This window comes from Lissotriton helveticus, chromosome 1_1, assembly GCF_964261635.1.
Source record: "Lissotriton helveticus chromosome 1_1, aLisHel1.1, whole genome shotgun sequence".
Classification (NCBI taxonomy): Eukaryota; Metazoa; Chordata; class Amphibia; order Caudata; family Salamandridae; genus Lissotriton; species Lissotriton helveticus.
The window spans coordinates 2064929739-2064956146 of NC_136057.1; the positions used below are offsets into that span (position 1 = coordinate 2064929739).

At 45.8% G+C, this 26408-nt stretch overlaps 1 protein-coding gene across 1 annotated transcript in view; it reads right to left on the reverse strand.

Moving 5' to 3' along the window:
• The window catches only part of AK5 (adenylate kinase 5), a 2677990-nt gene that overhangs the window by 442448 nt on the left and 2209134 nt on the right, over positions 1 to 26408 (reverse strand). The window contains exons 9-10 of the mRNA XM_078645236.1: positions 25787 to 25829; positions 22437 to 22472 (exon numbers count right to left, since the gene is read on the reverse strand). Coding sequence (XP_078501362.1) covers positions 22437 to 22472; positions 25787 to 25829 — 79 coding nt within the window. The remainder of the gene's footprint in view (positions 1 to 22436; positions 22473 to 25786; positions 25830 to 26408) is intronic.

Below are 26408 nucleotides of genomic sequence, written 5' to 3' on the forward strand. Positions count from 1 at the left end.
GGGGGGGGAATGGGGTAACCATATTTTCTGGGATCTGTCCTGCAAAAAAGAGGTCAACCAGGCCAGTACAGTCCCACCAATACCTAGATTCCTCAATCTGTCAATAAGTCTCTCATGTGGGACAGTATCAAAAGCCACTGACAAATTCAGTGATATTAGAAAGGCCCTATCACCCTGATTCAAATTTTCCCTGATGTACTCAGTCACTTCCAACAGGGCAGTCTCAGTGCTAAAATTAGCCCTCAAGCCAGATTGGGATGGATGAAGCAGATTATAGCTTTCTACATGATCTGAAAGAGCCTTATTAACATGTTTTTCTAAGACTTTAGAGAGAGCTGGAAAGAGAGAAATCGGCCTATAATTGGCGGGATCATTATGATCAGCAGAAGTTTTTTTTAAAAGTGGTAACATTTTGGCCTGCTTCCAAATACGTGGCACTTTGCCAGAAAAAATAAATGAATTCAATCAATCAATCAATCAAAGCATTTATATAGCGCACTACTCACCCGGAGGGTCTCAAGGCGCTGGGGGGGGGGGGTCCGCTACTGCTCGAACAGCCAGGTCTTGAGCTGCTTCCTGAAGGCGAGGTGGTCTTGGGTCAGGCGGAGGTGGGTCGGAAGGGAGTTCCAGGTCTTGGCGGCCAGGTAGGAGAAGGACCTTCCTCCTGTGGTGGCTCTTCGGATGCGGGGGACGGCGGCGAGGGCGTGGCTGGTCGATCGAAGCTGGCGTTTGGGAGCGTAGAAGTTGAGGCGGCTGTTGAGGTATCCTGGGCCTTGGTTGTGTAGGGCTTTGTGTGCGTGGGTGAGGAGCCGGAAAGTGATTCTCTTGTTGACTGGAAGCCAGTGCAGGTCTCTCAGGTGTCCGGAGATGTGGCTTCGGCGGGGGATGTCCAGGATGAGTCGTGCTGAGGTGTTCTGAATCCGCTGGAGTCTCTTTTGGAGTTTGGCGGTGGTTCCGGCGTAGAGGGAGTTGCCGTAGTCCAGACGGCTGGTGACGAGGGCCTGGGTGACCGTCTTCCTGGTCTCGGTGGGGATCCATCGGAAGATCTTACGAAGCATGCGCAGGATGTTGAAGCATGACGAGGAGACGGCGTTGACTTGTCTGGTCATGGAGAGGGAGGAGTCCAGGATGAAGCCCAGGTTGCGTGCGTGGTCTGTTGGTTTGGGTGCGCTGCCCAGGGCGGGGAGCCACCAGGAGTCGTCCCAGGCGGAGGGTTAGGATCCCAGGATGAGGACTTCCGTCTTGTCCGAGCTCAGTTTCAGGCGGCTGTTCGACATCCATTTGGCTACGTCTGTCATCCCTTCGTGCAGGTTGGCTCTGGCGGTGGCGGGGTCGTTGGTGAGGGAGAGGATCAGCTGGGTGTCATCGGCGTTGGAGATGATGTTGAGGTTCTGCTGGCGTGCGATGGCTGCGAGGGGGCTCATGCATACGTTGAAGAGTGTTGGGCTGAGCGAGGATCCTTGAGGAACGCCGCAGATGACTTCGGTGGCCTCCGATCTGCACGGGGGAGGCGGACTCTCTGTGTCCTTCCGGCGAGGAAGGAGGTGATCCACTCAAGTGCCTTCTCCTGGATTCCGACGTTGCAGAGGCGCTGTACTAGGGTGCGGTGGCAGACATTGTCGAAGGCCGCTGAGAGGTCCAGGAGGATGAGGGCCGCTGTTTCTCCGTTGTCGAGCAGGGCTCGGATGTCATCGGTAGCTGCGATCAGGGCGGTCTCGGTGCTGTGGTTGGCCCGGAAGCCAGACTGCGAGAGGTCGAGGGAACCGTTCGTCTCGAGGAAGGCGGCCAGTTGCTTGTTGACGGTCTTCTCGATGACCTTTGCCGGAAACGGGAGTAGCGAGATGGGGCGGTAGTTCTTGAGGTCGGTGGGGTCGGCTGATGGCTTCTTTAGTAGGGCGCTGAGTTCGGCGTGCTTCCAGCTCTCCGGGAAGGTGGTGTTGTCGAAGGAGGTGTTGATGATGTCCCGCAGGTGGGGTGCGATGACAGCGTCGGCTTTGTTGAAGACGTGGTGAGGGCAGGGGTCTGTTGGAGATCCGGAGTGGATGGAGTTCATCGTGCGGATGGTGTCTTCGGTGCTGATCGGGGTCCAGGCGCAGAGGGTGGTGGTGGGGGGCGGTGGTTCGGTCGCGGCGTGCGTCGGTTGAGTGCTGAAGCTGTTGTGTATGTCCGCGATCTTGTTGTGGAAGTAGGAGGCGAGGGAGTTGCAGAGGTCTTGCGAAGGGGTGATGTCGTTGTTTACGGCGTTAGAGTTGGAGAGCTCTTTGACGATGTTGAAGAGTTCCTTGCTGTTGTGTGCGTTGTTGTCCAGTCGCTCCTTGAATGCGGTTTTCTTGGTGGCGTGGATCAGTTGGTGGTGTTTTCGGGTGGCGAGCTTGAGGGCAGTCATGTTGTCCGGTGTTGGGTCTCTGCGCCAGGTTTTCTCGAGTGCTCTGCAGTTCTTCTTGGAGCTCTTAAGTTCGTCGTTAAACCATGGGGCTTTCTTGCTGCCGGGTCTGCTCGGCTGGGTCTTCAGAGGGGCGAGGTCGTCTGCGCAGTCGCTGATCCATTTCGTGAGGTTGGTGGCCGCTTGGCTGGGGTTCGTTGTGCTGGTGGGTGGGTTCTTGCTCAGGGAGGTAACGAGCTGGTCTGCAGTGATCTTGTTCAAGCTTCTGCGGGGAGCCTGTTGCTGGTGATGGTGGAGCGTGGTCCTTCTGAAGCTGAAGTGGACGCAGCTGTGGTCCGTCCAGTGGAGTCCCGTGGCATGGCTGAAGGCGATGTCCTTGCTGGATGAGAAGACGGGGTCGAGTGTGTGTCCGGCGTAGTGGGTGGGGGTGGTCACCAGCTGCTTGAGTCCGAGGTTGGCGAGGTTGTCCAGCAGGGTGGTGGTGTTGCGGTCGTTGTTGTTCTCCAGGTGGAAGTTGAGGTCCCCGAGGAGGATGTAGTCGGCGGAGGGGAGGGCGTGTGGACTGACGAAGTCGGCGATGTCCTCGCTGAATTGTGTGTGTGGTCCCGGGGGTCTGTAGATGAGGGTGCCTCTGAGGGTGGTCTTGGGGTTGACGTGGATCTGAAGTGTAGGTGTTCGGCGGGTGCGAGGGTGTCGTCGGTGATGGTCGTGATGCGGATGGTGTTCCTGTGGATGATGGCGATGCCTCCTCCTGTCTGGTTGACGCGGTCCCTCCGCATGATCTTGTAGCCGTCCGGGATGGCGATGGCGATGTCGGGCGCTGAGGAGGCGTTCATCCAGGTTTCCGTGAGGAAGGCAACGTCTGGAGATGTGGTGTCGAGCAGGTTCCAGAGCTCGCCGGCGTGTCTGTGGACGGAGCGGGTGTTGAGCAGGATGAACTTCAGGTGGTTGCTGCTGTTGTGCGTCTTGGTCTTAGTTGGTGCTGGAGTAGTGCAGGTCCGGGTGCAGGCGAACTTGCAGGAGTGGCAGCAGAAGGGTCCGTGAGTGCGTCTCGGGGTGGCTCGGAAGCATCCTGGGGGTCGGCCGGCGTTGAGTGCGTGGAGGTCGGTGGCGTCGTAGGTCTGGCGGCTGGGCTGGTCTCTGCGGGGGCCAGGGGTCCTGGCACTGGGCGCGGTCCAGGCGCGGACAGGCGCAGACGGGCTTACCTTTGGCGCGCCTTTGGCGCACAATCGGCGCGCCCGCTCCGCGTGCACGCTGCGCGTTGACTGCTCTGCCATATGTGGAGAGTGGGGGGGGCGGAGCGAGGGAGGGGCAGCTGGGAGGCGGGAGCGGGGCGGCGAATGGGAAGGGCTGACAGGGGGAGGGGCGGGGCCGCAGGGGGCAGCGGCGGGGAGCGGGGAGGTGGCGGGAAGCGCGGCAGGGGCGACAAGTCACAGGGGTACAATAATACAAAACGGGGGCAACAGAAAATAAACAGGGAGCAGAAGCTACCCAGGGGGTCAAAGCAAACGGAGTTACAGAGGAACAAGTACAACAACACGGGGAGTGTAAAATGCCAGGGAGCAGAGAACACACGGGGGGAAGAGAAACAATCGGATACTTAGAAACAGACGCGGCGCAGGTGGGGCAAGAGCGCCAACAGCGGTGTCACAGGGTCACGAGCGCCAACAGCGGAGTCACAGGGTCACAGGACCCAGCTGCGAGCGGCGGCGGCGGCACTTGGCGGGAACGGGGGGCAGCCTGGTCTCACTCACGAGGAGTGTGCGTGGTGCGTGGGGGTGACCAGCCCAGAATTAAGTACCTATTCGCTGCAAAATGAATAGTAGGGGCAAGGGATGCCAATAATTTAGCGGGACAGGCTTCTCTTGGAGAGCCGGACATGAGGCATTTAAGGTAAGTGAGCGAGTCGGCCAATTGCATTTTAGCGAACTTTAAAAAAGTAGGAGTTAGCAGCCTTCATGATCAAAGGTTTGCAACATAGAAAGGGAAACAGTATAACGTAGTTACATGAGTAACAAAAGCATAGCGTAGCATAAGAAAGAAACTGGCAAGGGGGAAAATACACTGAGGAAGAAGGCAGGGATAGCGCTGGCTAGACCTCAGAGTGCTTTACATGAGGTAGGACATTGGTTTCAGAACATTGTTACATAGTTACATTAGTTGCAGGAGCGTCGTGCTTTATGACTTAGTCCTCTTCTGTGTTTTCAGACAAAGATTGTTGGATTAAAGCAATCTTATTGTGAAAGGATAATGCCACCTGCTTAGTCAAATCAGGTGAGTGGGGGAATTTTGTTCTTCATCGCTGAAGGGGAGGTGAAATATTTTACCTGAAGATGGTAGGATTTCAAGGCAGTCTTATAGTTCTTCTTATCTTCCTGTGAATAACATTTGTGCCATTTCCTTTCAAGACCTCTACATGTCCTTTTGCTTACTCTTAGGGGTTCATTAAACCAAGGGGCGGACGGGTGGGTCCTTCTTATGGTTCGTGAGAACAGAAGTGCTGCAGCCTCCAAATTGGACCTAAGCCAAAATTCTAATGCAAGGGCATCAAGTTCGAGATCTCCAGAGAGCATTGGAGCGGACAATTCCAGAGCCTCCACCAATGTGGGGAGAGATATTTTATGGAAGGCTCTAAATGTGTGCTCCGTCCTGATAGACTTGGGAAGGAGGCCTAAGACTAAGCTAGGTATCTTAAAATTAATAAAATAGTGGTTGGACCAGGTAATGGGAGATGGAAGGTCAGTCACCAATTCCATTTTACAGAATATCTGGTCACGGATGTGGCCCAATGTGTAGGAGCAAATATGAACTGAGTCAAATTACAGGCCGCCATCTTTTCAGTTAGGGAGATTATGCGGGGGTCCTAGAACCTGAGCATGATTCATTTGACACAAAAGAGTGATAATTAAGTGCTTATCTCTGTGTTATGGAAATGTAAGCATACCTTCAAGGGATTTTGTTGATTTTAGTTAAAAACTTCTAGCTCATAATAATAATTGTGACACGAAACAATTAAGGTCAAATGTGCAAAAATGCAACAACAGTTACTCATTTACTATAGATCAGTCACACTAGGTGATCAGAGGAGAAAGAACTGATATAGCGGGTGTATATGAAAAATTTGTATTTAATACTCTTTGAAAATTAAAAGAGGGTACAAAATCAATGTCAACAATGTTGCAAGAAGTACATGTTAAACAATCAATCAAACACTTCTTTGAAACAATTGTCTATGCTTTTCTTCCGTATTACAATTGCGTTACAAATCCAGGCAAGAAAAAGCGTGAGTCGGCATTTTGGTCTCTTATAGATTCATTGATGAGACCATCTTCAGGACAAAGGACACTTTCTGAAGACCCTAAAAGTGATATAGAGTTATTATTAAAAAAATCTATAAGAGACCGAAACGTCGACTCACGCTTTTTCTTACCTGGATTTGTAGCACAATTGTAATAAGGAAGAAAAACGTAGACAATTGTTTCAAAGAAGTGTTTGATTGATTGTTTAACATGTACTTCTTGCAACAATGTTAACATTGACTTTCTACCCTCTTTTAATTTTCATAGAGTATTAAATACAAATTTTTCATATACACCCGCTATATCAGTTCTTTCTCCTCTGATCACCTCGTGTGACTGATCTATAGTGAATGAGTAACTGTTGTTGCATTTTTGCACATTTGACCTTAATTGTTTCGGGTCACAATTATTATTATGAGCTTAAAGTTTTTAACTAAAATCAACAAAATCCCTTGAAGGTACGCTTACCTTTTCATATTCTTTGCCCGAACCCTCAAGCGTATATTGGGTTGCTCGCTTTTTTGCTATCTCTGTGTTAGGCATCCTGAGGTTCGCTGTGAGTAACAACATTGCCACAACCTGACAACTGTTTGATCTGTTGTCTACTTGCGACCATGTCCCACATGCTATCTTCTTTGACGATCTTCAAGAACATAACGTGGGAGGGGTAGCACTGATTCAGAAAACCTATTACTGAGTGATCATGTATTGTGTGTATTACTGCCATCCCTAGAGAAAATACATATGAAGTATCTTAGGGCTCTGTCACTTCTCCTTCTTTGTTCAATGTCAACTTCAGCCTTTGGCAGAACTGATGTAGGAGGCCAGAGCTATTAATTCTACCTATATGTGAATGACACTGCAATTGTCTTCAGCTTTGGTGGATCCGGGGTTCTAAGGTGATGCATTTTAAAATAGGCATGATGGTCACTCAACACTTCCAGCACCAATCGCCATTATGATGGGTAAGGCTTGATTCATCCTTCAACATTACCTTTGTATCCACAGTGGTGCTGTATCACTTTCCATGCTCATGACGAGCTCAGCTCATCATTGTAAAATTGTAATTGTAAAAAATATTTGTAGAGCGCATGGCTACCCGGAGGCCTCCCAGCACTGTGGACTATTTGCTGTGAGTGCTCTGTTTAGCGTGATGGAAATAGCAGTGTTTTTAAATGCTTGCGGAAGACCAGATGGTCGTCTATCAGTCTAATATGGTCCGGCAGGGTATTCCACCCTTTGGAGGCCACATAGGAGAATCGTTGTCCTTCGCTTCTAGTTTTCTGGATTTTGGGGATTGTTGCTAGGCGGTTTTTTTCAGAGCGCAAGGATCTATTAGGTAAGTAGGGGAGGATGGTTCCTTGAAGTATAGGGGAGCATTTTGCGTTCAGGATTTTGTGGGTCACACAGAGGGTTTTGAACTGGATCCTCTCTGCCACTGGTAGCCAGTGTAAGGTGGATATGGCATTTCTGGCGGATTCTCTCCGAGGGATGTCCATAAGAAGCCTAGCTGCACAATTTTGTACTGTCTGAAGGCTCCTTATTGTAAACTGGGGTGAGCCCGCATATAGAGCATTCGCGTAATCCAGGCGCGAAAGTATCAGGGCCTGGACTACTAGTTTCTTGGACTCCCACGAAAGCAGTGGGAGGACTTTTAGCATCATCTTCATTAGTCCAAAACAACATCCTGCGACTTTCTGTGCTTGGGCTTTCATACTGAGTTTATTATCTAGCCAGACACCGAGGGATTTGATTTTGTCTTTAGGGGTTGGAGCTTTGCTTAGACAATTTGGCCAGAGGGTAGAAACCCCCATCGGAAGTGGTTTACCCAGGAACATCAGTTCCGTCTTAGTTCCGTTCAGATGTAGAAAGGAGCTTTCCATCCAGGAAGCAATTGTTCTCATACAGTTTGCTAGGGTGTCTGGGCTATTTCCTGGTTGGTTCAGGGAGACGATCAATTGGGTATTGGCTGCGTATGTGATAATTCGAATTCCAAAGGGTTCCACTATTTTAGCCAGCGGGCTCATATAAATGTTGAAGAGTGTGGGGCTCAGGGACAAGCCCTGTGGTACCCCACATCTCAATGGCCAGCTTTTCGATATAATTTCGCCCTCATAGACCCTGAATGATCGGTCCTCTAAAAAAGACTTCAGCCAGTCCAGTGCAGTCCCCGATACCCCTGCTTCTCCCGCCTTGGAGATAAGCAGTTGATGGTTAACAGTATCGAAGGCTGCACTTAGGTCTAGGAGGATGATGGCTGCCGAGCCTCCGATGTCCATGATTTTTCTGGTCTCCTCAGTCACTGCAATTAGGGCTGAGGCACGGTTGAGCTGTGCTCATGACGAGCTGAGCTCGTCATGACCGTTTGAATGTTCACACGCGGGGATAATTTCCTCGTTGTGCTGAACGTTCCAAAATGGGTGTGGTCGTGACGAGCTCCGCTTGTCATGAGTGCAGCTCCACTGTGCCTCATGACGAGCTGAGCTCGTCACAAGCACAGCGGCAGCGCGCGTGGACCTCCTCCCCCCGCACAGCAGCGAAGGGGGTATACATACCTTTCATATTTTATTTACCTCATAGCTAGTCCTTACTCCCTCAAAGTCCTTGGTATGCATAGAAGATGTTCTCGGAAGCAGGCACTGTATGAGACAAATCTACCCAGTGAATCCGTATGAGGATCTCTTTTTACCCATTTTCTCCATGGTTCCTCCAACTGGTGTATAATTTTTCAGATACCTTTGCACATGGATGTAAGGACATAGAACCTCACCCAGAGTAGCTGGTACAAGGGTTGGCTTTCCAATTGGCTGCCATGTGTATCTATCTTCTTCTGTGTATTTTGACTTAAAATCTTCAACACTGGTCTCCCCAAAAAAACGAATGTGAGGTTACAAAGACTATAGAACTAAAAGCCAGAATGTGTTTAAACCTTCATAAAAACAACCACAGCAAACCTGCCTTTAAAACACCTTATTGGCTCTGTGTGGAGACAGGGATAAAGTGCAATGTCTTCATAACACTCCTCATAGTGTAAAAAGGGGCATGCCCAGAATAGTTGCAAAAACTGCCACTGCACCATGGCTGAACAAATACACAGGAAGATGCCTGAAAGTTCATGGTTAAAACAGAGGTGACTTATTCAAAATGCTTCTGGATGATTAGGAATTGGTTGTTGTACATTTTATCTGGTGCCAATTCATTTTTGGGCTCTTCAATTAGCTATCTAAACTGTTGTAAAGATTGACAGTAAACTGGGGAAACCTAAGCCCACAAACTCAGTCAAGTAAAGGTACTGGACATAATTGCTTGTATTGGTGAGGAAGTGAATAATCAAAGTGAATAATCTCCTACAGTATGGGATTCTAATAATAATCCATAAAGTTAGATCCCATTGAGTGTAGCTTGAACCATGATAGTGAGGCGTGACCAGGTACACTTGTTATATAGAGGACACAACTAAGTGAAGCTTCAAAAGGAAAACTGAAATGCAAAATCGGCTTAGTCCCATTCTTCTCATCGTCAATGTATGCTTGTGTTAGACCTGTCATCCTTAGGGTGGTATTTCCCCTGATTTTTTTCCTTTTGCCTCTCAAATTGCTGATTCTTTTTGTTGGCCTTGGAACTGTGAACATTTTACGACTACTAAACAGTGCTAAACTGTATGTGCTTCTCCCCTAAACATGATGACATTGGTGTATAATTGATTGGCAAATTACTGTACTATTAAGTCCCTTGTAAAGTGGTATATCATATACCCAGGGTCTGTACTTCAAATGCTACTAGTGGGCTACATTACTGGTAGCCTTTCAAACCTGTCTCAGGCTTGCTACTGCAGAGCCTGTGTGTGCAGTTTACTGACACTTTGGCTTGGCATTTTAAACTATTTGTCAAGCATTAAACTCTCCTTTTATTACATAGCCGTCACCCCTAAGGTAGGCCCTAAGTGAGTCTAAGGGCATGGTGCCATGCAAGTAAAACGTACGTAAAAGATAGGACATACACTTGCATGTTTTGCATGTCCTGGTAGTGACAAACAGCCTATTTTCATTACTGTCAGGCCTCACCCTCCCATAGGCCAGCATTGGGAATTTCTTAATACACTTTTAAGGTGTAATTCCTGATCAGAGAAGAGTAGCTTTTTCTTGTCCATCCCACACACAAAGCATTCATTTATCCCCCACCCGGGTTAGCCTGGCAGATAAGACTGGGTGTAAAGGGATCCTTGTGAACTTCAGAGAGTTTCTCTTAAGTCACACCCTTTTGGATATAAGTACAGGGTCTCTGACCCCCTAAAACAAGACACTTCTAGATCTTGAGTAGAACCTCTGTCAGAAGGACTGCTGTGCTGCTTAAAGCACACAACTGGACTGCTTTTCTACTTGTTGCCCTGCATCCTTTTGCTTACGGAGTCTGCTGGAAGGACTCTGCCTCCCCTCCCTTGTTAAGTGGTATACCATATACCCAGGGTCTGTACTTCAAATGCTACTAGTCAGCTACATTACTGGTTGTGCCACCCACAGAAGTAGCCTTTTAAACCTGTCTCAGGCTTGCCACTGCAGGGCCTGTGCGTGCAGTTTACTGACACTCTGACTTCGGGCCATATGTATCAAGGTACCCATTTGCGATTCTGAAATAGCGATTTTTAAGAAATCGCTATATCAGAATCACAAATTAGTATGTATGTACAAATTCACATTTTTTTTCCGAATTCTTAGTATTCCTTAACTGCGATTAGCAAATTGAGAATCGCAATTAAGGAATACTTTCCCATTCATTTCTATGGGCCATAGGAATGAATGGGAAGGTATTCTCAATTTTGCGATTCGCAATTTGAAAATCGCAAATTGAGAATAATTTCAAGGGTGCACGGGTGTCCGAAGGACACCCTGTTGCACCCCTGAAATAAGCATGGGTGCACATGTGGTGCACATACATGCCCTTAGGGCATGTATGTGCGTCACATGGCACTTTGAAAAATGCGAAAATTGGCATTTTTCAAGGAATTCGCAAATTACCACCAACTTGAAGTTGGTGGTAATTTGCGATTCCTTAGGGACAATTTGCGATTTTTTTTGCTTCATACATTGCATTTAAGGAATCGCAATATTTGCGATTCCTTAAATGCAATTGCAAAATAAGGAATCGCAAATTTTGCGATTCCTTATTTTGCACCAGATTTTCCTTTATACATACCATTTTGCAAATTCAGCATTTGCAAATGCAAAATTGCTTAATACATATGGCCCTTAATATTTAAAGCTATTTGTCAAGCATTAAACTCCCCTTTCATTACATAAAAGTCACCCCTAAGGTAGGCCCTAAGTAAGCTTAAGACAGGGTGCCATGCAATTAAAAGGTACGAAAAAGGTAGGACATATACTTGCATGTTTTGCATGTCCTGGTAGTGACAAACAGCCTATTGTTTCACTACTGTCAGGCCTTACCCTCTCATAGGCCAGCATTGGGAATTTTGTAGTACAGTTTGAAGGTGTAATTCCTGATCAGAGAAGAGTAGCTTTTTCATGTTTCATATGTTTGGAATCATAATGATAAATATTCCTAACTGATGAAGCTGGATTTAACATTACTGTTTTACAAATGGCACATTTAGAAAGAGGACATTTCTCTGTACTTCCTGCTCTTTGTGTTTGACAACCTATCTCCAATACACCTCCACTTTATGCATTCCCTCTAGACTACCACAGACACAGGTTGGTGAGGTTCATCTGCATTTTAAGCACTCATTTGGACTCATTTGCATTCTGATGGGTCTTCCTGGGCATGGAGGAATGGGAGAGACTGGCACTTACACTTCAAAAGGTAGTGCCCTGCCCCCACACAAAGCACTGATTTATCCCCCCCACCCCACCCCCCCCCCCTGAGTTACCCTGGCAGATAAGACTGGGTTGAAAGGGATCGTTGTGAACCTCAGAGATTTCCTCTTAAGTCACCCCCTACATCAAAGGCACTTTTGGATATAAGTACAGGGTCTCTGACCCCCTAAAACAAGACACTTTTAGATCTTGAATTGAACCTCTGTCAGAAGGACTGCTGTGCTGCTTAAAGCACTCAACTGAACTTCTTTTCTGCTTTTGGCCCTGCTTCCTGTTGCTTAAGGACTCTGCCTTCCCTCCTCCTAAAGACCTCCAAGGGCTTGCTTGCCTCCTGTTTTGTGAAAGACTTCTTACAATTCTGCTGGCACTGTTGGACTTTGCCCTCTGAGAGCCATAACCTTGCCTAAGGTGCTCCTTTCCAAGCTCTGGGCCTCAGAAGTGGGTTCTGCAGCTGTTTTAAGCAAGACTCATTTCATCGACAGAGTCAAAAATTCTGCCACATTGCCCTTTGATGCCGACGTAGAGTGTGTCTGATGACAGCAGCTCCACATCCTGCACAGCTTGCCACTGCCGCAGCGTATTTACTTCAGAGTAGCTCGACGCAGGACTCTTTTTGCACAGCTCGACAATGATGCGGTAGACTCTCTATGTTAACCAAAGCCCATTCCGAGGTATTTCTACAGCAGACCTGTCTGGGTACTTGTAGGACTTGGCCTTTTGGCTAAAGTTCCCTCAACTTTTTGCTTTACCCCTAGACCGTTTTCCTGACATAGAGTTGCCAATTTAGATGCTTTGGGTACTTTGCCACTGCTGTTCATTGTCAAAGTACGTGTTCCCTATGTAAAGTGTAACAGTAATTGGTTGGCCATGATTGGTATGTTTGCCTATCTAGTAAAGTCCCTAGTGATGTGCACTGTGTGTGCCAGTGCTAGTAATGCAAAGGCACGCAGAGAAGAGAACTCAGGCCTGCAGTGTAGGGCCTGCGCGCAGTTTGCTAAGTTAGCATATTGTCCTGACAAGTGTTAACTACTTGTCAGGCCATACTTTCCCTTTTGCATATACATTAGGCACCCCTGTGGTAGGTCACGGGTAACCCCTGGGCAGGGTGCAGTGTAAGTAAAAGGCAGGACATATTCTGAGGTGTGTGCTATGTCCTGACAGTGAAAAACACTCCATTTCATTTCCACTGGTGGGAAGAATGGGGAGGCTGGGTATTGTGTTTTGGTAGCCTAGTTTCTTATAAGTTTATAATGGGGAGGTGAAGTTTAATATGTATGAACTCATATCTTTCTATGAATGTGGTTTTGTCACTGTGTGTTCAGAAACCACTCTTTTAGAAAGTGGCTGAGTTTTGTGCTTTAAGCTTTTCTGTGTGTCTCTCCTGAATGTGGATTGACTGTCTGGATCTGAGAGATGAGAGGAGCCGGGGAGGTTTTAACCCAAGGGAGGGGTTGAGATAGCACCAGGCTGACCTGCCTCTGGAGAGTAGGTGGAGGAGAAGCCCGGGAGGTGAAGAGGCCTGGGTTGCAGCTATAAAACAATTGACCCATCCCCTGCTGAGTGATTAAGGATCAAGACCCCAGTATCAAAGGGAGAAAGGTGACACTGGGAGGGAGACACCCAGAACTGATTTAGGCAGGGTTCAAGGACCCCTGAGCACAACGAACTTCAAAGACATTTACGGGTTTAACTATGAGAGCTAAGATCCCTGAATGTTGGAATGGAACAGAAATGGATTGAGACTAAAAAGGCTTAGACCTATTTTGTGGTCAAGAGAAACCTGTGCTAAGGAAAGAACAACTGAAGAGACTGCTGGGGAAAGACCAACCCTTGCTTCGTGATCTGGGGCTGTTCTGCAGTTTGCTGTTTTTTAACCAAGGAAGAAGCTGTTGGGACTGTGCTTGGTGCGCTGGGTCCCCCTGCTTGACAAAGACGGTGCTTTGTGATGTGTCTTGTATCCCAAGGGCCCGAGGTGAGCTGGCTCACTGTTTGGAAACACAGGAACATAGAGGTTTCCAGAGAAGTTTCAAGCGACGCTGTGGGCATGTGTTGTGGCAGCTTGAGACCCTAGGAAGGTGTGCCCTGTGATCTTGGACACACGAAGGAGGAGTGAGACTCGGACGTGCTGGGTGTGGATCGTGGTGCACAGGAGGCATTGGTAAACAGCGCCTGGTCAACGTGGGCATTGAATGTGAAGTGAGTCTCGGACGTGCAGGGTGTGTGTCGTGGTGCACCCCAGGCGTTAGTAAAGAGTGCCTGGTCAGCGTGTGCACCGAAGCTGAAGTGAGACTCGGACGTGCAGGGTGCGTGTTGTGGTGCTGCGCAGGCGCTGGTGAAGAGTGCCTGGTCGGTGTGTGCATCGGAGGTGGAGTGAGTCTCGGACACGCAGGGTGCTTATCGTGGTGCACAGGTGGAGTTGGTGAGGAGCACCTGACCAACGTGTGCATCGGAAGTGGTGTGAGTCTCGGGCGCGCAGGGTGCTGGTCAGGGTGCATCAGAGATGTTGGTGAAGAGCGCCTGGTCATCGAGTGCGCCAAAGGAGAAGTGCGGTTCTGACACTGTGAGCATGTTGTGGTGCGGCCAAAGGCGTTGGTGAACAGTGCCTGGCTATCGGGGCACCGGAGTTGGATTAAGTCTCAGTGAAGCAGTGTGTTTGCTTTGGTGCAACCTGGGACTGTGGAGGTGATAGGCTGATCATCGTGTGCACTGGAAGAAAGTGAGTCTCTGCAGGGCGGTGTGCATGTCTTGGTGCCAACTGAGACTGCAGGAAGGAGTGCCTGGTGAGCATGCACTCAGAGTCTACATGGAGTCCCATCAACGTTGTGTGTGTGCCTTCGTGCCGGAAGATACCCGGAGGGTGCGGTGGTGAACGAGCACCCGGAGTAAAAGTAATCTCAGGGGCGTGAGGTACATTTGCCCTGCAGCCACCTGAGACCTTCCTAACAGTCGCAGCCCGGACCAGCAGCCCAGGAGGAGTAGAGCTACCAGGCCAAGCCGCTGAGGCCCATTGAGAAAGTTCTGCACGGAAGTCCCAGTTCGCTGAAGGAGGAGAGGAGAGAGGGGTCGCACCCCCAGGTAACGTGGATCACTACTTGGGCGGGGTGTGGGTTCAGAGGGACACTCTCTCTGCCTCTCAGCCCTTCTGACGACATGAGCTTTTGCTTCAGCTCAGATTGGGGCCCATACTGACGAAAGGAGTGGCAGTACTGGGACCCGAGTAAGAAGCTGTACTTTATGTCATTGTTGATACGTGTGGGGGCAACTGTTATCGAAGAGGCTGATTGTCGTAATATACATTGCCAATATTGCTGCTAACGAACTGCCGGACTGTCTTATGATGCCTGACATTATTTCTGCATAACGAAGTACACGATTTTAGCGCTATGCATTGCATTATTTCTCCATTACAATGTACAGGATTGTAGCGGGCCGCATTGCATTAGTTCTTCATTGCAAAGTACATGATTGTAGTTACGCAATGCATTATTCCTTAATTGCAAAGTACATGATTGTAGCGGCCCGCATTGCATTATTTCTTCATTGCAAAGTACGTGATTGGGGTGTGACGCATTGCATTGTTCCTTCTTTGCACAGTACATGATTGTAGAGGTACGCATTGCATTATTTCTCCCCTTGCAAGGTACCGGGTGTATCATTTCGCATTGTATTATTTCTCCTTTGCCCAGCACAGGATTGTATCATTATGCAGCGCACTATTGTTTGTCCATTGCAACGTGTGTGATTCTAGCATTACGACCAGCATAGCATTTTGAAAGTGGTGGTTGGGATTTGAACCTACCAGCCAGCCGGAACGAATATTACCCTTTATTCTATGTTGGCTTATGTATCGTGTGGTCTGATCGTATATCTTTTTGTATAAAGTTCATACTCGTTTTTATCAAACTTGTGTGGAGTCCATTTGTGATGTCACCATGGAGTTGCTGTGGGCGTGGTTGCACATAATGTACACTCGTGCCTTGGAGAAAGGACTGGCTGCTCGTGCCAAGCTACTAAGGGGGTGAGGTGGGCTATCTCAAACGGTGTCCTTACTTGGCCTAACGTTGAATGTGGATCCCTGTGTCTCGCACTTGGTGACAGAAGTGCGTGACTGGGACTTCCAACAGTACTTTAGTCAGCCTGCTGTCGATCGAGGTAAACTTGAACACTGGATATGCAAAGCTACCTCAATTAACCTTTTGACTGCTAGTGATTTCTGAACACTATTTTTAGTTTATTGTTTAAAAAAATATGTTTTGACTTCTATTAATTGGATTTTTGTAGTTTTGGTCTTGTTTTAGTAAGATAAAAAATGTAAAATGTACAGGAATTTATATAGCGCAAATCACCGAGTGGTTTCTAAGCGCTTGCTTAGGGAACCCGTCCTGGTATTCCCCTGTGAGATAACCCCAGCAGGGTATCCGCAAGGTGAAAGCCAGGCATCCCGCCGCGAGGGGCCGTTGTGGAGATTAAGCAAGCTATTGCCCAGAGTCGCAGAGTGTGAACCCGTGAATCAAGTAGGCACCGGAGCGAGAATTGTCGAGTCCATGGACATTTTAGGACCCAAGACCCCGCCGAGCTGGGAATTGAACCCTGGTCCCGGGCTGACCTCTGCTTCCAGGTCTGCCTCCTCTAACCAGTGAGCCACACTTCTCCACTGTCTCTATTTTTCTAAAGATGTGTGGGGTCTTTTTGTGTTGTAGTCATTCATTATGTTGCTGTGTGTGTGTGTTGCACAAATATTTCACACATTGCCTTTGTTGAAAAGACTTACTGCTCTCTGCCAAGCTACCAGAGGGTGAGCACAGCTTATCTTATTGTGTATCTAGCTTACCCTGACTAGAGTGGTTGTTCCTGCCTGGCCTGGGTGCATACCTCAGCCGACCAGGAATCCAGTTTCTAACAGCTACCTTCTGACATAAGGTCTGATGATGCTTTTTGAAGCACCCTCAAGAAATCGCAAACTGTAGGGAAGGGAAGGGACTACAGATAACTGACTATAGCTCGGTAGGGAAAATAACAAGGGTTATCTAATGCTCCAGTGATACGAGGTGCAACTTTACATAAAATGTTAAAACGTATCATGAGAATTATGTGCTTTAATTGGTCTTTCTCTGTACATGGTTAAAAACATTAATACATGTTTAGACCATTGTGAGGGAAATTTTAGCATGTTTCATTGGCAAATGTTATTAAAGCAACTTTTTCATATCTGGACCCACAGAATCTTGTGCATATCAGGTCTACTAGTACAAGTATTTGCTGCAGGTTATTCCAGTGGTGCTTGAGGTCTCAAAACCAGAATGCCAGTCTTTGGGAGCACTGGAGCAGGCAGGTATTAGTGGCGCACACGCGAGTGGCACGATGAACATCTGAACAACTCCCAGACTGACAACCTGAGAGCAGCTGGCACTTTCCTGTCAGTACTGAGAAAATGGACTCTGGCCATCGCAAAAGGTCCACGTAAGTGAACAATTGACTCGATGGGAAACTGTGACTAGGTTTCAGGACAATATGTGTTGCCATAGAACAGTTTATACCCTTGCTCCAGACTTCTTGAGGAATTAGATAAGGCGCTATTGTCTTTTTATGAAACCAAAAGCATGAAGATAATACATTGGTGATCCCTCACTGAGAACCTCAAACAAAATATCAAATCAATTTGAAATATCAAAGAATTTAATTGAAATTACAGAAGCTAATGTAGACATATTTGTTTCCGGGTTGAGAGAGTCAGTTCATTTATCTTGCAACAGTCGTTAGACTGTCTTAGTGTAATGCTGCTGCTTAACCCCTTGCATGCTGGTGATGAACCCCAGCCGTCACGCTCCGTGGTGCTCGTGTGCTGATGACGGCTGGGGTTCGTCACGGCCCCGCCCTGTTCTTTTGTTTACCGCACAGCGGCGGAAACGGGCCAGCAGCGAAGGGGTTAATGAGTGAGTACTCCAATGAACGCCTAAATGAACAGGTGAACATACAATTCCAAACAATGACATCTTGGTGCAGGTTACAGTCTGATCATTTTACCAGGAGAGGAAATGCTGCCATTTATCTGGGTGATATCCTGACATCTATTATTTTCATCACTGACATCACTCTGACACCTCTCCCTGGTCTTTGCAAGGATATTGCTTAACTTGAGCATGTGATATTTAATGGGAAGTCGGTAAAACTGGTACAAAACTCTGCAAAACGTATGCTCCCACTATCCGGTACTGAATTCAAGGTTGTTCTCCTCTTTAGAAACGTTTTAAAAAACTGGGCAAATTAATGTCTTTTACCGCACAGTTTTCTTCTGACCATGAAATAATTCAATGCTTTCATGGTGTGCCAAGCAAACCTGACTCTCAACAGGGTGTTGCAGATTTGCTCAACTCAAGAACATATTGAGATTATGACATCAACTAGGTGCATTTGAAGAATAATTTCATAATGATGCTATGGCTTAGCCTTAAGCTATGGGTCGGCACCATCAGGACATGGATTTCTCAATATGATAAGAATTGGATTTAATATGTGAGTGTCTGCATCATACCAAGGCTAGACATCCTGAATTCATGGATGTCCGAAATGTGGCTAGAATAATCACCATTTTAACAGGTCCAACATTCCACTCTGGCTGGGTACCCTCATGTCATGGATCACTAGCATTTTACCAAGGGTACACCATGAAGCAATCAATGTTCATAATGTGAACTTGATTACTGTGTGCAAATACACACAGCGACATGCCAATACATCAGAATCATTCAATTTGTGGCAACTGGTTATCTTTAAAAGGGTGGGGCATAATACTTGCCAATAGTTCAGCCAATTTAATTTCTAAACTTCCCTAGAGAATGGCCCATGTGTTAAGAATTACCTTAATTATGCCAATGCCAGCATTTTGTTGTGGATATGCCCATGCCAATAAATACATACAATATTCCAGTACCAGTATTTTGCAACCCATATTGCCCACATACCATGGATGGCCCATATCTCAAAAATTACCTCAAGTATTTCAGAGGCAGAATTTTTATCACAGTTTGCTTGCCCCAACACGGCCCCTTGGACCCAATATGCCATGGCTTCCATCTTCAAGGCAAATAATTATCTCCAATAGGCCAGGACCAGCATTTTGCCAAAGGCATCCCTTTATGTTAAATATTTCTTCCAGTATTTCAAGGTCTGCATTTTGCCTCGGGTGCCCTAACTTATACCAAGAATTACCTGCAATTACCATGAGTGCCCAAGGCCAATAATTTCCTCCAGTATGCAAGTGCCAGCATTTTTGCCACAGGGCTCATGCCAAGAATTACTTCATTCTAGTATGTCAGGGTCTGCATTTTTCCATGGGTGCCCTTTCTTAAGGTAAAAATGTCCCCCAATATGCCAGCAGCACGAGGTTACAATTTGTGCCGCCATAAGCCCAGAATTATATTGAGTACGCCATGGCCAGCAGCAGACTAAAAATCATAAACACACAAACAAACACAAACAAACACACTCTTACTCGCTCACACTCTCTCACTCATACTTACACCCTCTCACAATCATTGTCTTCCCCCTCTTTCACTGTGTTGTAAAGTACTCCAGGGCCCACTCCAAGTCTCAATTTCAGTTTCATTTTTTAGCTTAACATATTTTTCTAATGGTGACTTTTTACATGTTTTACACTTACATGATAATGTACTGAGAAGCTACTTACTGTACATTCAGGTAATTTCTTAGTAAGTATTATCATATTATTTGTGCACTCTGTCCAAGGCTAGGTACATAGACCTGGAGACAGGTCTAAGGCTCCAGACAAACCATGGCATCAGCTTTGCACCTTTGGCACAGTGTAATCGGAATGATGTTTTTATTATAGAAATAGCCTCTGTGCTACATTCATCAGGGGAGCACTTCTGCTGGGATTGTCCTGGAATGCGGTGCACTGTCACAGAGAAGCAGCCCTGCTGGCTCTAACCTTTGTCCTGCAAAGGACAGTAGCCTGCTCTCCGTCAGACCGGCTTCCTGCTACATCACAATCAGGTATTGGGGGTTAGGCTATCCCAATGGATCTGGCAAAGGGTACTCCTGCTATGCTCTCGATAGTATAGATATTATTAGGTAGGAGTATAATCATATAGTAATGTTATAACGGTTAAACTGTTTATCTTTTTCACCATTCTTGTAATGCTGATTACAATGCTTTGTTTCATCTGCCTAATAATTGCAGCTCATGCTTTCTATACAAGACTACAATTATTCAAATAAATGTTTGAAAGCCCATTTTCGTATCTTTCTTATGATTACCTTCGGCATGCAAAAGTAACAACGAAAGAATGAACCTGTTTTCAAGATTTCCTTAGGGAATAAGAGTGGTCATGTTTAATGTTGCTGATACCATCTTGTACCCTTGTAAGGTCTGTTGTTCCGACTGCGGCACTGTGAACCAGCTAGGAACCAGTCCAACATTTCTGATGACATGTGTGAGCTGAGTCCCAATATTCTGAAGTTTATGTTGTCCAGATATACAGTCCTACTTAATTCATAGGAACCGTATAACAACTGTAACTAACACTGTCATGCTGCTCCTCACTCCCAATCACAGTTACCCTCACACAAACATACTCATACTCAATTATCCTCATTCTCACTTACAAACACATACACACTCACCCTTTCTGACTAACCAACGTTGGGCCCTGCACTACACACCTAGAGCCTTTTCACACCCTCTCACAATTTGCAAGCACTCACTCCTTATTACGAACTCACACTCCTCCCACTCCCTCGCACTAATTTACACTTATTCATACAGATTCCAAATTTCACTCTCATTGCCACTTTCAAACACATTCACTGAAACTCACTATCTGTCCCTGTTGTCAATCACTCACAGACACATTCACACATACATCCAGAGTGAAATAACATTATTTTGTATTTACATTTCTTTCTTAGATGGAACATGGATGGCAGTAGCACAGCCGGAATATTGTGCTGGGCACTAGAATGGGCAATCCATAATTCCCAATGAGGAGTCAGAAAGAGCAGAAAGGCCAAGTTTTGAAGGGAGAACACCCGCCTTCATCCCTCTCCAAGCTTCTTGATACGACTGGAAGCATATCCCTATAAGATGCTGGGAGAGTACTTGGGATCCTACCCCTGCTGCACTGTGTGGCTCCTCATTAGCCTTAGGGATGCACTGATGTGCACAATGACAGTGACATTTTAGCAGATACTTTGCTGACTGAAGTATGAGAAGTAAGTCTGGTAAACAGAAAGGATTTTGCCTATGTTAGGGGATTGTAGCTGAAATACAACCCATTAATGCACACTCCAGACATCGTCATACAGTGTTTAATTTTGAAACAAAATCTGTAGCTGAATCATCCCTCAGCCCCCTCCCCCTTCTCTTTTCATCAGGAGCTTGGAGAGGGCTGGTTTACACACAGACAGTGTTAACCAAAACCGCAAACCCATGCTTTCATGAACACTGCTCAGTTAAGTCTTTAGCAGCAAACTTAAAGGGCAGATAGTTTTTCCTCAATGGAGGCAGGGCTATGCCCCTTCGCCCCTGATAAGAAGCTGCTCCTGAATTCAAGCTAAATATTTTAATACCCACCTTAACATCTGCTTAGGTCTCATTCTGACTGTATCACCTCTCCATCAATTTCTGATTACCTTCTCTGGTCTAAGCTGTATTTGTTTTCACGAGGCAGGCCCTTTGTTAGACCTGCCATTCTTGGAGTATTCCCCCCAAACAGCTTGCCTTCACCCCTGCTGTTTTGTTGATTTTTGTTGGCTTTAGGACTCTGTGCATTTTACCACTGTTAACCAGTGCTAAAGTGCTTGTGCACTCTCTTTCAAATATGGCAAAATAGGCCTACACCTAATTAGCACATTTACATGTAAGTACCTAGTAAATGGTCCTACGTGTACCTAGGGATTGTAAATTAAAAGTTTACAGTGGGCCTGCAGCACTTCATTGTGCCACCCATTAAAGTAGATTTTTAAAACATGACTCACGCCTACGACTGCAGCTTGTGGTGTAGTAACTGCCATTTCGACTTGGCAAAATAAACCTTTTGTCAGGTCTAAACCTTCCTTTTTAATACATATGAGCCACCCTTAAGGTAGGCCCTAAGAGCTCATTGGGCAGGGTGCACTGTATGTAAAAAGTAGCATATGCGCTCTTAAGTTTCACCTGTCCTTACATGGGGTAAATTAATTGCGATTAGAGATGCCAACATTTTGGGGTTTTGGGGTGAGATGCCAACATTTTGAAACAAACAAGAGAAATGGTTGGTGCAATGAATGTGTGCTATTTTCACTTTGTCTGCAAAATATAATGTTGATTTATTTTCAAACTGACAGCGCATCGATATTAATACTCGGCTATGGACAGATTGCAACCTATCAGCTACATAGGTCTCTGCAGTATCCTTTAGCCACAAATTGCACACCTCACCCCATTCAACATACTTGCAAGCGCTTCCACAAAGCAGGCATCCTTGCAACAGTTCATCCTTCCTTCTTCAACTGCCCTCAGCTGCGTTAAAGGCTGGAGGGGCAGGCCCCCTGCCCCCGCCTTGAAATCGGCCCACAAACATGTTAAATTGGGTAAATTCCAAATTTCTTACTGAGCCCTATTCATACCTATGAGACACCAATAATTAGTCCGATAATGAGACAGAAACACATCAGCATTGGTTTCATGAACGTTACTGAATCTTCAAACTTCATATACTGGCATCTTGCATTTTAATATCAAGCCAACTTATAAAAAAATGAGCGCGCATTAACATTTGTGCATAACCTAAATGCTGTAAATCTGCAGGAAGCAAATAGATGTACCTCTCGGTTGCTAGCTGTGCTCAGCAAATGAAAAGCTACATGATGTGTTGAACACATGGCGCAGAATACTGTTCATTAATTAGGAGTCAAACTTACCCAACACAAAAAGTATCGGAGACTTCTTCGGTTCTTCTGTAAAGTGAAGATCAGATTTAAGTTACAATGTTGCCCTCCTGGTGACAGATGCTCATGTTCTCAATTAATCATTTTAATCAACCATATGCAATATTACCGCCTATGATCGGTTTGTAAATTTAATACTGTCCTTATTTATCATTAAAATGTTCTTCAGCTTCCTCGTTTTCTCTTGCTGAATATGCTAATGGATTTTTAATATCCATTATTAATAAAAATAAAACTCTTGCGAGAAACCAAATAGAAAATAGCTGAGAGTTTATCACAGAAATTACATTTGTCTGTACTAAAACTTTTACGATGGTTAATTAATAACAATTATTCCATACTCATGAATTCACAAAATAGTATGAGGATTTATAAATGGGTAGCAGTAAATTATGGGATTGTTTTTCACAGAGGGGTTCTGACTGACATTGGATAGACAAGGAGAGCGACAAGGAATCACTTTTTACCCATCTATAATTTGATTTTATTAATGGCCCCCCAAATCATATATCCCGGCTATCACCTGCTACAGCGGGTAGAGGAGTGATGGAGGAGCCATTCAAAGGATGGCCTTTCCAACCTGTCCCAAATGTAAGAAAAAAAACAATGATTTGCAATGCAATCGGTCTCGCCTTTGGGCCCTTATATGTATTTAGCTATGCAGCACATTAGCCTGGGTGCTGAAACATCTACTGTTCTTTAACATGGAGGGAAAGTAAGCACCAATCTGCGTGACACACCAGGTATGGGACTTTCAGCAGGAAAAGGTATAGTCTAAACATCTGTTTTTAATATAAAATCAGTGCCTTTGTCTATCATATCACTGAAAATACAAGATTTGAAAAAAAATATTATTGTCTACGGGTGCTCGTGGAAGACAATTTCTATAAACTGAAATCTAGAGAATGCTAAAGTGATTCTGGTATTTTACTGACCTCTGCTGGTCGTTTTCTATCAAGAAAGTTAAATAGAAACAGGTGCCAGAAAAAAAAAAGTCTTTCAGCAGAAAGCAATTCTGGTATTTTACTGACCTCTGCTTGTCGTTTTCTATCAAGACAGTTAAATAGAGGCAGTTGAACAGAAAAAAAAGTCCCTAAGCGGAAGCAGACAAGTCCTATCAGTGATCTCCAGGGCCCACAAAGTACATACACATATAAGTATATCATAAGTATATACTAAAGTATATACAAGAGGTCTCAAATGCTCGACCTACAAAAGGGCCTCTGCCACCCATTCCACCACTCTCTGTGCCATCCCTTCCATCTTCTCTAGGACCAGGGCCCCTGCTTTCCAGTGCTAGACTGATAGGTGCTCAGAGAGGCCTGCCAGAGCAGCCTGGGATTCCTTTATGATGTAGCAACAGTGGGTAACAGCTTTGGATAACAGGTGTTGCATAGCAGTGAATTATTGAATTGAAGTCCATATTTATGGCCAAGTCACGCAGTGCAGTGCAGCAAGTCACCCTGCTGCTTTGCATTTGTGAGAGGGAAAGATCAGGAGTGTGCTATATTTAAGTCAATATGGCACATTCCTGCCTTTTCCCATGCACGGGCGCTCATTTGGCAGCCTATAGCCAATACAGGCACCCTTCCTTGCACCATTGTTTTTGTGCAGGAAGGGGTACCTCCCAGCACAAATACAATCCCCTGAGGCATAATCCTTCTTCTATGTTTGCTGCAGAATGAAATAGGAAAAACAAGGAGAAACAAACATATTTCTCCTCATTACGCCTCACTTTGGGAGTTGTAGGCTTTTGACGCGTTCCCAGGTCTACCATTACTGGTAAATCTGAGAAAGCATCAAAATCTAAAGATGTTGCATGTCACAACCACGCATAGCCCATTGAAACGCGCCCGGCGCAGAGTAATGCAACACATTGCTTTGGCTACTGTGCATTACTCAAGATTTATGAAGCCAATCATGGCCGTGGCCTTGCGTGGCTTCCTAAATCTCATTTTTAATTTGCATCATTGCGTGGTGGAGCAAGAGCGATGCAAAGTGGCTCGTAAATATGCCCCTTAGAATCCAGTCCTTCTTGTTAGAGTCTCTCTTTGAGAGCCATACACAATAGTACAATAACTAACGTGAAATACGCATTTCAAGTAATTGGAGGCCTAGAAGAACAGTTCCTTGGACTGAATTCCAAATCACCAGATAATTAGCCTTCAAGCATGACTCTCTGTGAAAGGTCGGCAACATTGAGAGTTCTTGGCAGTCCATTGTTCGGTGAAGGGTTCAAAGAGCCATTTTCTACTGCAGACAAAATGCATTTTCAAAACACCAAAAAGCTCCTTCACTCAAACCGCCAAAATTACACAATTCAATTTACGACTAACAATAGGTATTGCCCGTTTCGTAAAAAAATTATCTTTTTCATATCAACTAAATTAAACTCAGCAAGTAATTGTATACCAGATAGCATTCACAGCTATTCAAAATTGAAATCTCTGGGTTCTGGTACGGTTCATTAGCCAGTAGGCCTTTGATGTTGTTGTTTATCCTTCTGCCAGCATCATCTAATACCATTAACTGACCATACTATCCGGTTAACTCTAATGCATTCTGTAGTTGAAGAAAAACATCACTGGAGTGGTGGGAGATTATGAGGATTTTTGAAATGGTAAAACAGCTTCTGCAAATCCCATTTCGATTATTGCTTTGACCCAGATTAAATGTGGTGCAGAGTGGAATTCCTGTGTGGAATTCTACTCTGCCCTCCTATAAGTCGTCTGATGAACTTGCTCCCGATTTTACAGTCCCACAAACCCTGCCGCTAAAATCAAATAGTAAATGGGAAGCATGGCGTCCTGGACTCGTTTTCCTAGCCCTCAACTGACACCCAGCCTCATCACAGGGGGCAATGCAGAGGTTACCTCTGGCAGGTGACTTCTCCCTTTTCCCTCCCTGGCCTCACCAGCCCCCACTCTCCTCCCATGCCCAGCACAGGCCTCCTGCAGACATGCACCGCCTTCTTAGAGTAGGTGGTAAAGGCTCCACCCTGTGATTCAGGACCCACACTGTAATTTCCACATTTCAAGGGATTTAACTGGTGATTGCAAGAATTCCACACCGCGATTCTTGCCTGTACAATTCTGGCCACAGAAAAACACCGCTTGGAATTCCTCAAGACTTGCAATCTGGGCCTATTTTGGCAGGGGCGAGTGTGCTCAGGGAGTACAACATATTTAAACAACTATCAGTAAAGAAGAACGTTTGTTGGGGCCATGTGCCATTAAAAGGTTACATTAAAAAAAATCTAATTTAGCATTCTGTTTCAAGAGATCCATGCTGACACCCTATCCTATTTTAAAGAGAGCGCTCACCTCTGATGTTTTCAGCTTCTGAGAGATGCAGCTCGTCACCTGCCTGCAAAATGAAAATGTGAGAAAGTGGATGAGTCGCTGTGCTGTTAAGGAGCAGTTTCTGAAGACTTCAAACGTTAAAAGATACAATAACACAACATGGATGCTACCGTTCACTACATCTGTTTTCTTCCACTTAGTTAACAACTACTGATCATGATGGGGAAGCGGATGGGTAATGCGTTCATCTCCATTTCAGTGGTTTAACTTTGTAACCCATTTGTGGTTAGTAACCATGTGGTTGTTTTTTTTTTAATTATACCCAGTTATGCAGCAGCTTTCACATAAAAAGCATGGGAAGCTGACATCCAGGGCTGGCAGCCACCAGAAGCAGTATCCCAATTTAGCAGACCATTTACTGACAATCAGCAAATAATTTCGTTTATTTTGCTTATACGGTGCTTTCTTAAAAATGTAATTTAATTTCTAGGTGCAAGGATATAGACGTGTAATACATTTTCAAGATAATGATGTTTATACACCGAGTCCCAATATCATTATGCTTCTTATTCCACATACCAACACGGGCACTAACATTTTTTACCAGATTTGAGTAATGAGATACACAAGAATTCTGGTATGG